This window comes from Myotis daubentonii, chromosome 9 (assembly GCF_963259705.1).
Source record: "Myotis daubentonii chromosome 9, mMyoDau2.1, whole genome shotgun sequence".
In the NCBI taxonomy this organism is placed as follows: Eukaryota; Metazoa; Chordata; class Mammalia; order Chiroptera; family Vespertilionidae; genus Myotis; species Myotis daubentonii.
In genome coordinates, this window is record NC_081848.1 from 51,927,867 (window position 1) to 51,940,818 (window position 12,952).

A 12,952-nucleotide genomic window follows, 5' to 3' on the forward strand; every position below is an offset into this window, starting at 1 on the left:
AAGGGCAGGTAAGGAGATGAAAAGTACATCAGCCTCAAAATCTGCTTCCAGCCAACACAAAGTAACAAGGATTGTGGTTCTTCATCTAGTGAGGTGACCTAAACCCTCATTCCTGAAGCATCAGGGCAATTAGTAGTGCTACCTAGATTGGGTTTTATAGTTTTCCACTGACCTTAATTATAGGGCATGGTAATACTAGGAAATGCCCTAAGGGATTTTCTGTATTATTCCACATCTCATTGTGGAGTAGTAGCCCAATTTTCCTTTGTTAGCACAGTATCTCCCTTCTTTGCCTAGAAATTCAGAGGAATGAGAATCCCAAAGTAGCCAGCGGGGTAGCAGTATTAACTTCCAGCTCAATGGAGTCTTTGTGTTGTTTCCTGATAGAAACATTCCTACCGCTGCAATCAAGACCTCTAGGCCAGCCCGGTGTGGCTCAGTGATTGAGCTTCAACCTATGAACCAGGAGTTCACGCTTCGATTCCCAGTCAGGGCATCAAACCCAGTGTGGGGTGTACAGGAGGCGGTTGATCAATGATTCTCTCTCATCATTGATGTTTCTCTTTCTCTCTCTCTCTCTCTCTCTCTCTCTCTCTCTCTCTCTCTCTCTCTCTCTCTTTCTCTCTCCTTCTCCCTCTCACTCTCCCTCTCCCTCTCTCTCTCTTTCTCCCTTCCTCTCTGAAATCAATAAAAATATATTAAAAACAAAAAAGAAAAACAAAGCCCAAAGTGAGTAGAAGGAAAAAAATAATACAGATCAAAGCGAAAACCAATTAAATAGTTTATAAAATAATAGAAAAGATCAATGAGACGAGCAGCTGGTTCTTTGGACACATAAAAAAAAAACTAATAAACTTTTAGCCAGACTCATCAAGAAAAAAAGAGAGCTCATATAAATAAAATCAGAAATAAAAGAGAACTGACAACAGACACCACAAATACAAAGATTACAAAAAATACTACAATTATATGCCCCCCAAAATTGGACAACCTTGAAGAAATGGAAAAATTCCTAAAAACATACAAGTTCCCAAGATTGAACCAGGAAGAAACAAAAAATCTGAAGGGACTGAAAACTAGTAAAATTGAATCAGTAATCAAAAAACTCCCAACAAACAAAAGTCCTGGACCAGATGGCTTCAGGAATGAATTTTATCAAACATTCAAAGAAAAATTAATACCTAACCTTCTCAAACTATTCTAAAAAACTAAAAAGGAGGGAAGACTCCCAAGCTCATTTTAGGAGGCCAGCATTTAGGAGGATGGATATCAAAATTAGATAAAGATACTACACAAACAGAAAATGATAGGCCAATATTCCTGATGAAATAGATGCAAAAATCCTCAGTGAAACTGAATTCAGCAATACATTAAAAAGATCATTCCCAATGATCAAGTAAGATTTATTCCTGGGATGTAAGGTTGGTTCAATATCCACAAAACAACAAATAAACAAAATGAAGAATAAAAATTCTGTTATTTAAATATATGTAGAAAAGGCATTTGGAAAAAGCCCAAATCAATTTATAATTAAAACACTCAGCAAAGTGGGGATAGAGGAAACATACCTCAACATAATCAAGCTATAGATGGCAAACACCATACTCAAGGGTTAACACCATACTCAAGGGTGAACAGTGAAAACTTTTCCCTTAAGATCAAGAACAAGACAAAGGCTGAAACCGGTTTGGCTCAGTGGATAGAGCGTCGGCTTGCGGACTGAAAGGTCCCAGGTTCGATTCCGGTCAAGGGCATGTACCTGGGTTGCGGGCACATCCCCAGTAGGAGATGTGCAGGAGGCAGCTGATCGGTGTTTCTCTCATCGATGTTTCTAACTCTCTATCTCTCTCCCTTCCTCTCTGTAAAAAATCAATAAAATATATTAAAAAAAAAAAAAAGAACAAGACAAAGATGTTGACTTTCACTACTTTTATTTAACATAATATTGGAAGTCCTAGCCACAATAATAAATAAAAGGCATCCAAATTGAAAAGGAAAAAGTAAACTGTCATTATTTGCAACTGAAATGACACTATATAGAGAAAGACACCTTAAAGATTCCATACAAAAAAACTATTTGAACTGATAAGTGAATTCTGTAAAGTACCAGGATGCAAAATTAATATTCATAAGCAGTTGCATTTTTATACACCAATAACTATCAAAAAGAGAAATTAAGAAAACAATTTCATTTAGAATTACATCAAAGAGTCTACGAGTAAATTTAACCAAAAAGGTAAAGGATCTATACCCATAAAACTGTACAACATTGAAGAAAGAAAATAAAAACGATATATAATAAATGGAAATATATACCATACTCATGGACAGGAAGAATTAATATCATTAAACTGTCCATAGCAGCGGTCACCAACCTTTCAGACCTCACAAACCACCATTCGTCCATGGACCACTGGTTGCCGACCGCTGGTCCATAGTATCCGAAGCAGTCTACAGATTTAATGAAACCCCTATAAAAATGCCAATGGCATCTTTCACAGAAGGGGAATAATCCTAAACTTTATATGGAAACACAAAAGACCCCAAATAGCCACAGCAATTTTAAGAAAGAAGAAGAAATTTGGAGGCTTCATGCTATCTAATATCAAACTTTATTACAAGGCTACAGTAATCAAAACAGCATGGTATTAGCATAAAAACAGACATATAGATCAATTAAACAGAATAGAGAGCCCAGAAGTAAACCCATGCCTATATTGTCAATTAACCTATGACAAAGGAGGCAAGAATGAGGTAAAAACAGTCTCTTCAATAAATGGTGTTGGGAAAACTAGACAGATAAATGCAGAGGAGGAGAGGAGGAGGAGGAGGAGGAGGAGGAGGGAGGGAGGAAGGGAGGGAGGAGGGAGGCGGGAGGAGGGAGGAGGGAGGAGGAGGAGGAGGAGGAGAAGCAGAAGACGACGACGACACTTTCTTACACCATATAATAAAATAAACACAAAAAAGTTAAAAATTAAATGCAAGCTCTGAAACCATAAAACTCATAGAAGAAAATATGAAGAGTAAACTCTATGACATCACTCTTAGCAATTTTTTTTTTCTGTGTCTCCTTGGGCAAGGAAAACAAAAGAAAAATAAACAAATGAGACTACATCAAGCTAAAATGTTTTTGCACAATGAAGAAAACCATAAAAAAAACACACAAAAAGACAGCCTACTGAATGGAAGATATTTACCAATGATACATTCCAAAAGGGGTTAATATCCAAAATATAAAAGGAATTTATACAATTTAACACCAAAAACAACAACAATATGATTAAAAAGTGGGCATTGGACCTGAATAGACATTTCTCCAAAGAGGACATACAGATGGCTAATAGACATGTAAAAAGATGCCTAACCACTAAAAATCAGGGAATGAAAATTAAAACCACAATGAGATATCACCTGACACCTGTCATAATGGCTATCATCAATAAATCAACAGACTAGTGTTGGCGAGAATGTGGTGAAAAGGGAACCCTCATGAACTGTTGGTTTGATTGTAAATTGATGCAGCCACTATGGAAAACAGTATGGAGGCTCCTCAAAAACTTAAAAATAAAACTACCATATGACCTAGAAACTCCACTTCTGGGTATTTATCTAAAGAAATTGAAAACACTATCCTTCTCCCTTCCTCTCTGTAAAAAATCAATAAAATATATTTTTTAAAACATATTTAAAAAGACAATAAAATGGAAAGATATTCTGTGTTCATGGATTGGAACAATCAACATAGTTAAAATGGCCATATTACCCAAAGCAATACATAGGTTTAATATAATCCCCATCAAAATCCCAAAGTCATTTTTAAAAGGAATAGAACCAAAAATCATCTGATTTGTATAGAACCACAAAAGACCCCAAATGACCAAAACAATCCTGAGAAAAAGGAATGAAGCTGGAGGTATCACACTACCTGACTTCAAATTATACTACAGAGCTACAATAATCAAACAGCATGGTATTGGCAGAAAAACAGACACACAGACCAATAGAACAGAATTGAAAGTCCAAAAATAAACCCACATGTATCTGGGCAAATAATTTTTTATAAAGGAGCCAAAACACACAATAGAGAAAAGAAAACTTCTTCAATAAATACATGGTGCTGGGAAAACTGAAAAGCTACATGCAAAAGAATGAAACTAGATTATAGTTTGTTCCCATATACAAAAAATCCATTCAAAATGGATCAAAGACCTAAATATACTAGTAAGATCTGAAATAATAAATTACATAGAAGAAAACATAGGTACTAAAATTATGGATCTTGGTCTTGGAAAACATTTTATGAATTCGACCCCAAAGGCAAGGGAAGTAAAGGCAAAAATAAATAAATGGAACTTTAGCAAACTAAAAAGCTTCTAAAAGCACAGCCAAAAAAACCATCAATAGAACAAAAAGGTAACCAATTGAATGGGAGATGATATCTATAACCAATAGCTCTGACAAGGGGTTATTATCCAAAATGTATAAAAAACTTATACAACGTAATACCAAACAAACAATCCAATATAAAAAATGGGCAGAAAACCTGAACACACCCAAGAAGACATACAAACAGCCAACAGATATATGAAAAGTTGCTCAACTTCACTAGCTATTAGGGAAATGCAAATCAAAACTACAATGAGATACCACCTCACACCTGTCAGAATGTTACCTGAAGACAGGTAATAACAAGTGTTGAAGAGGTTGTGGAGAAAAAGGAACCCTCATTCACTGCTGATGGGAATGTAAACTGGTACAGCCATTATGGAAAACAGTATAGCAGTTCCTCAAAAAATTAAGAATAGAGTATCATATGACCTAGCAATCTCTCTTCTGGCTATCTACCAGAAAAGTTCTAAAACATTTATTCGCAAAGAGCATTATCATGGCAGCCAAGACATGGAGACAATCAAAGTGTACTTCAATAGAGGACTGGATAAAGAAAATGTGGTTCATATATACTACTAGAGGCCCAGTGCACGAATTCATGCATGGGTGGAGTCCCTTGGCCTGGCCAGTGATAAGGGGGCCGGCTGGCAAGGGGAGGGGTCGTGGGAGGTTGACTGTGGGAGCACACTGACCACCAGCAGGCAGCTCCTGTGTTAAGTGTCTGCCCCGTGGTGGTCAGTGTGCATCATAGCGATTGGTCAACCGATCGTACCAGTCGTTCTAGTTGTTGTCGTAATGGTCACTTAGGCTTTTATTTATATAGATGGAATACTACTCAGTCATAAGAAAGAAATACTGCCATTTGTGAAAACATGGATGGACCTCAAAAATATTATGCTAAGTGATATAAGTCAGTCAGAAAAAGCTAAGAATCATATGATTTCACTTATATGTGGGATATAAACTGAAACAAATAGACACAGACAACAGTATGGTGGTTACAAGAGGGAAGAGGGTGGGAGAGTAGTAAAGGATAAAGGAGGCCAAATATATGGCTACAAAAGATTATTTGACTTTGGATGGTGGGCACACAGGCCATAAACAGATCACATATAATAGAAATGTACACTTACAACCTATATGATTCTATTAACCAATGTAACCCCAATAAATTTAATTTAAAATAAATAAAAAGGAAAAAGAAAGTGCAACATGTTAAGAATGAGATGTTTCTTAAACATCTAAGTACAGATACCAAATAGGGAGTTAAATACAAAAGTCTAAAGTTCAGGGGAAAGGTTCAGGGTTGAGATAAAAATTGGGGAGTTGGAAATCACTTAACATTCTCAAGCAACTCTTCACCATAAAAAATAATAAAGCATTTCTAAAAAACAGCTAACCACTATTAATAATTGTGGAGATCTAAATTAATGGGCAGACATATATCTTGTATCTCCTGATCAGTCATTCAAAACTCAAATATTTACTAAATGATACTTTGTGCCAGTTACTCCTTTGGGACATCTTTTCTACTTACTACTAAAGGGGGAAAGAAAATAAAACCAATTTTAAAAAGATATGAAGTATAAATAAAAGATTTAGTTTTAGAAATATTTGTCAAATGATTGTAAATACTTTGACCAATTAGTTTCACAAAACAAGTTTTTAGACAGAATTACAGCAATCCCACAATCACTCATACTTCCAATGGCCTTTTGAAAATACAAACTGATTTGTTCCACTAAATTCCCTCTGTGTCTCATACTAAAATTTAAAGCATTGTAAAAGAATTAAAATTAAAAATGTAAGCTAGAATACTATGCTGCTATAAAAAAAGAAGTCACTCTTACCATTTGCAATAACATGGATGGACGTAGAGTATTATGCTAAACGAAATAAGCCAGTCGGAGAAAGATAAATATCACATGAGCTCACTCATTTGTGGAATATAATGAACATAAACCGATGAACAAAAATAGATCCAGAGACATAGAAGCATCAAAAAGACCGTCCAACCTCAAAGGGAAGCCAGGGGAGGGGGGGAGTAAGAGAGCAATCAAACAACTTGAATGCATGCATATAAGCATAACCCATGGACACAGACAGTGAGGGAGAGGAGGCATGTGCTGGGGGGGGGGGGGAGGCGGGGGGTGGTAGTGGCTGGGAAGAGGTTGGTGGGGGAGAAAGAAGACACATGTAATACTTTAAACAATAAAGAATTTTTTAAAATCTAAGCTATACTTCAATTAGATTAATAAAATTAAAGAATGAGAGAATATGCATCAGAGCCCCTTTGATGTTGGTTATTCAATATGCCTAACTATTCTCAGAAATACCCAGAAACACAGATCTAAGTTTAGAAAATTTAGTCCAAACACCAACCTAATTTCTGAATCTCATCTACAAAGTCCCCATGAACTGGCTTACCTATTGCTGTTAATGATAAGGAAGGGTAACTTTTTTTCTTTTTACAATTTAGTCCTATCTTTAGAAAGCTCTGACTCTTAGGCAGTTTTTTCTTAACATTAAAGCTTAATTCAATTTTTTTTTTTTTTTTTACCTGACCCCAGTTTGGGGTTTAGGCCCAGTTGATTCTTTGTTGTGTGAAGGAGCTGTCCTGTGGATTGTAGGATGTAGGATATTTAGTAGCTTGCTGGGCTCCACCCACAGGATGCTAGTACTCCATCGCTCAGTGGTACATCCAAAAACTATCTTCAAACATTGCCAAATGCCTAATGAGGGGCAAAATCACCCCTCTAGCTGAGAACCACTGCCCTAGTACTATCTAATTGGGCTAAGTAACCAAGTAACAACCCCTAACATTTGAGCATTTGGTACATGCCAGGCACAATATGGAGCACTTTGTATATATTTTCACTTAATCACCAAAACCATCCCAATTTTATAGTTGAGAAAATGGAAGCTTAAGGGCTAAGCAACTTGCCTAAAGTAAGCTAATTAAGTGGCAGCTCTGAGATAGGACCTAACGAATTCATTTTGGAGCTCGTGCTTTTAACCCCAAATCTGATTTAAACCAAATCTAATTCTTTACAAATCTAAAGATAGCTCTTATTGTGAAATTCCTTAATATCCGCCAGAGCTGCCCCCAAAACCTCTAACTCCTCAATTCTTTAAAAGCTGACAAAGCTTCCAATGTCTTCACACCCTTCCCGTTGAATATACACAGAACTAAAGACAACATACTTTGGTGTACTGTAGAATGGTTCTTGTCTTCTTTTCCCATTAATTATGATGGGGCTTTTGGGGGCGTAAGGTGGGGAGAAGATGGAATGATGGCAGCCATAGTGTACTTCTGTTTTACATCATTTACTACCAAAAACCACCCTCAGCTCTTTTCCATACATGATGGTGTAAAGCCATGCTAACTTAACGTATATTAGTGTTTTTCAGGCCTTCTGCGTACTCCTAAAAAGTTCATTTAAATTTATTCCAACAATCCAAATTCAGAGATCATTTTGGTTAGTTATTATTTACTGTCCTTTTTTTATTGTCACCTATAAATCTGATAATTTGCTCCAGATGAGCAGAAGACAAAGGAAAGAACAAAGCTACTTTCCACATCAATAACCTTTGGTAGCATCATTCAAAATAAAAATTGTTGATTAATTAACACAATCAATTAGTTCAGTGATGGTGAACCTTTTGAGCTCGGCGTGTCAGCATTTTGAAAAACCCTAACTTAACTCTGGTGCTATGTCACATATAGAAATTTTTTTATATTTGCAACCATAGTAAAACAAAGACTTGTATTTTTGATATTTATTTTATATTTTTAAATGCCATTTAACAAAGAAAAATCAACCAAAAAAATGAGTTCGCGTGTCACCTCTGACATGCGTGTCATAGGTTCGCCATCACTGAGTTAGTGTCTAACTCAATTTTCCTTCATCTCGCACCCAAGAATATTAAAAAAATGACTATACAAAAAACTAAACTTAAGTCCAAATACATTACATTGCCACTAGTCTATCAATTGCATGAGAGAAAAATCAAAGTTGCTCTGACAATCTATTTTTAGCAAACACATTCTGGTTCATTTTTTCCTGGTTCATTTTTAACCAGTTTTCTTCAAGTCATAAACTATCCTTCCAATTTCTTCTCCTAAAATCTTCTACCTTTTTCAAAATTAAGCCTAGAATCAGCACTTCTCGTATGCCCCTAAAGCAGCGGTTCTCGACCCCCTTCGGGGGTCGAACGACCCTTTCATAGGGGTTGCCTAAGACCATCGGAAAACGCATATATAATTACATATTGTTTTTGTGATTAATCACTATGCTTAAATTATGTTCAATTTGTAACAATGAAATTGGGGGTCACCACAACATGAGGAACTGTATTAAAGGGTCGCAGCATTAGGAAGGTTGAGAACCACTGCCCTAAAACCTTTTAAGACCACAAATAATACCAATAATTTAAAGATTTTGCAAGCAGTCTCTTTTATAAGATGTTTCAACTTGCCCAGAAAACAACTCATTTAAACAGATGCAAAGATTATTTCTTCATACCCATGTTAGTTTTATGTCCTTCTTAGCAATGTTCACTTTGTTATTATTATTACTGGTGGTGATGGTGTACTCTTCGTAAATGGGTGTTGTTGTTTGTTTTCTTTCCTTAATGCCAAACACTATTATTATACTTTCCTTGATTACCTTTTTAAATGTGACACAGAAACCCCTTTGGCTGGTATTAGCATATTTTTTTAAGTCTCAGCTCATTTTCCTGATTTTTAATAAAAAGGTTTATTTTCTATACTAGATATTTGCTTTGTTTTTAAAGTAGCATGCATATCTTTGAAGAGTTAATTGTGTAATAACACTAAGGATCTTTTTCCATCCGAAAAATATCAAAAGTACCTTTTTACTTAACTCGATAAAATATTCTTCCTTTTTGGAGAAATTTATACTATAGAATCATGTTAGTCTTTCCTCTGAACAAAAATCAGAAAAACTCAGATCGGTGGGAAAATGCTATAAAATATAAGAAAACATTATATGAGGCTCTTTAGAATATGCTATAGAAGACTATTTCATAATAGGTATGTTCATGATTTAAGTGTTTGGTTGTTGTTGTTTTTAAAGCTATAGGTCAGTGATGGCGAACCTTTTGAGCTCGGCGTGTCAGCATTTTGAAAAACCCTAACTTAACTCTGGTGCCATGTCACATATAGAAATTTTTTGATATTTGCAACCATAGTAAAACAAAGACTTATATTTTTTATATTTATTTTATATATTTAAATTCCATTTAACAAAGAAAAATCAACCAAAAAAATGAGTTCGCGTGTCACCTCTGACACGCGTGTCATAGGTTCGCCATCACTGCTATAGGTTAAGGTATGGATTATATAATAGTACATACAGTAATATCCCAAAATCATTAAGTTCATATGTGTGATTTTATATTTGTAAAAATACACAGAAAAATAAGGTTATATGCAAAAATATTTAACATATTTTCCTATGATCATAATAAATTATTTTGTTCCATGTGCTTTTCTGTATTTATCAAATTTATATAATAAGCATGTATCATTTTTACACCACTAGCATTATTATTTTAAAAGAATCAGCAAAATCAGAGGAAAATACTCTTATAAAGTATAAAAAAAGTCTAGCTTGAGGTTTTTGATTTTATAACTTTACTACTAAAACAAGCTTAGAAAATCATTTCTAGACACCAAGCCACCAAAAAAAGCCAATACTAGATAATACTAGGTAGTCTAACTATATAAATAAATCATAATAACCATCAAAATGACTATTCTAATTTCTAGAAATTAAGTGGTGCAATCACAAGAACTTTCTGACATTTCAAGAAAAGGATATAGTTATGAACTGTTTAATATTTAAGTACATTAAGAATAAAATAATTTTAAAATGTCTATCCCCCAATATCCCTACAAAATGAAGATTCAAAACAGGGGTAACGAAGATTAAAAAACCACCTACTCAAAATGTTTTAAATTGTGCTAAAATTTCCTAATAAAGTAAGCAATGTCACCTGTTAATATTTAAAATCTCACAGCAAGAACAATTATCTCTATTTAAAATACTGTCTGCTTGAAGGTCAATTTGCAATAATCAAAAAACTTATCTGATTACTTTCTCTCATGGCAGTATCTAGATCATCTATTCAAAGACTATGTCCTATAAACTAAAAAAGAAAAAGTCATTTTAACCAATTAAATACATTTGGTTCTGTAAACACTACTACAGATAAGTGGTTCAACTAATCCTAATTCATCCAAAAACAAAAATACACTCACCTTCTTCTTTGGGAAATTATTTCAATTACTCTATTTCTCTATATAAAACAACTTCAAATATATTTCAAAATTAGGCTTTCCTTAAATTTTTTGATATTCATAATCAGTATCAAGCATAATGCATTCTCATATTACATGAAGATTCTACTAAGGCTTTAAACAAAATAAAAAACAAAATATTCCCACCCAGGGACGTCTTTGTTACTCTTAAAAAAAAAAAAAAAAAACAAAATATTAAACCCATAAGAACACACACATTTATTTTAAATAACTTGCCATTAAACTGACCATCAAGACATATGATCTTTTCCATCCAGAAATGCAAATGAGCACAATAAACAAAGGCCAAACACCTCTCACTCATATACATACATGTATAGAATTATAACCCAGCAATATCATGTAATAAATGAATACACACCTTACTTTAGCATATGCCAGGGTAGACACACAAAAACAAGAAAAATATTTTGAAATCAGAGTATAAAAGGACTCTGCTTTTTCAAACAATGCAGCACTGAAAGCCAGGTCAGCATCCTTGGGCATTACTAGGAAACTTTAGCACATCTGATATTTCCATCATCTTCGATTCCTCTGAATAATCAGAAAATTTCACAGTCTCCCCCTACCTCACCTGTCCACAGACTTCCTTTGGCTTTCTTCCCTCTACTGTATAATAATGCTATTGTGGTTATTTAGGCTTTAAATGTTCAGAGATACAACCCCCTCTCTATATTCAGTTCATTTTCTCTCAGACACTGACTCAGCCGCGGATTGTGCAGCACTGACGTTTCTAACCAAACAGCATCCTGTGAGCTGTGATCATCCCATTTCCCCATCTCTGTGCAGTGATTGGCTATTGTAATTGATAGACAGGCTGAAGAAAACTCAGGAGATGAAAGCTTAGTGATATGTAGATGTGTTGCCAAATGCCATCTGTAAAGCTAATTCTAGCTCTGCCAGCTTGCCAGGTTTTAGAAAATTAGGATGCAGCTTTCTTTTTTCCCTTTCAATATTTTACTGTATACCCACTCTGGACAGTAAAGTTTATCCTTAAAACCAAAGAAAAAATATTATTTATACTTTAAGAATCCACTCAAGAACTACTGTAAAACAAGGAAACTTTTCCATTTCTAAACTGCTGTTGGTACTGCAGAGTGACTTAAAAAGGAAAATGGAAAGCTCAATCTTCATGCAGTCTCAGAAGAAGCAAGCATGCATATTTTTATGTGGAAATGAAACCTTGCGGCAAAGTCTGATACTGAATGTATGATGCATTTATCTTTAGTAACGTGAGCAGACTGCAGATCTGAGTTTTTATATAGTGAGATTCGACCCCCCTATTCATACATTCAAGAGCTTTTAGCATTTTGTCAATATAGGCCTTTTAACTTTATACAGAAAGGATGCTCTTTCTTTTTCCTTTTTAAGTAACAAAAATGTCTCTAATTTATAATTTTTAAAAAGTTGTGGTAATTCAGGCCCAATATACTTCAACTGAAATGATCTTTAACTGTTCAGCAAACTACCAAAGTTAATACAGGTATTAACTATAAAACTACTCAGAAAGAAACAAAGTTCAGTAACTTTTTTAACTATGTGATTCATTTGCATGCACTTCCAGAGGGATCATAGGCCCCCTGAAGTCCATCCATGTCCCGATTAGCTTCCAGTCTTGTCCTGCCTTTTATATCAGTGTTATATACATCAAACCTATTAGTACATTCAAAATAAAGTTCAAAAAATAAAATACATTAAAGTTTTATTTTATGAAAGAGAAACCATACGGCAATGCCCACCAAACTCTCAAACCTAAAAAATAAGCATATATAAAATAGCATTATTGTTACTTTTATAATTTACTAAATTTATTTTTATTCTTGCCAGTAGGAAAGAAGGGGAGGGGGGGTCCAAAGGAAAAAGATGGAAAAAAGAGGCTATTCTAAATTGTGAGTAGAATAAAAACCAAATGTAGACAAAAGTACCTTATAGATTAACTATAAAAACTGAATAAAGTATTCTTATTTCTTTACTGATAAAGACAAGTTTGTGTCTCCCAAATATTCATATGCTGAAACGTATTCCCATCAATGTGATGGCACTTGCAGATGAGGTAGTTAGGTCTTAAGGGCAGAGCCCTCCTGAATGGGATCAGTGCCTTTATAAGATATCCCGAAAGATCCCTAGCCCCTTCCTCCACGTGAGAACACAGTAAAACGGGGGCTATCTGAACCAGGAAGTAACCTCTACCAGATACCAAATATGCCAGCACTTTGA

At 34.7% G+C, this 12,952-nt stretch overlaps 1 protein-coding gene across 4 annotated transcripts in view; it reads right to left on the reverse strand.

Annotated features, from left to right (window-relative positions):
* The window catches only part of BTBD10 (BTB domain containing 10), a 57,536-nt gene that overhangs the window by 24,516 nt on the left and 20,068 nt on the right, over window positions 1–12,952 (reverse strand). Inside the window, exon 1 of one of the 4 annotated variants that reach the window (XM_059708965.1) lies at window positions 11,097–11,257. The exons of the other annotated variants lie outside the window; for them this stretch is intronic. Coding sequence (XP_059564948.1) covers window positions 11,097–11,221 — 125 coding nt within the window. The 5' untranslated portion in view covers window positions 11,222–11,257. Of the gene's footprint in view, window positions 1–11,096; window positions 11,258–12,952 lie in introns of those variants that run through there. 4 annotated transcript variants of the gene reach the window in all.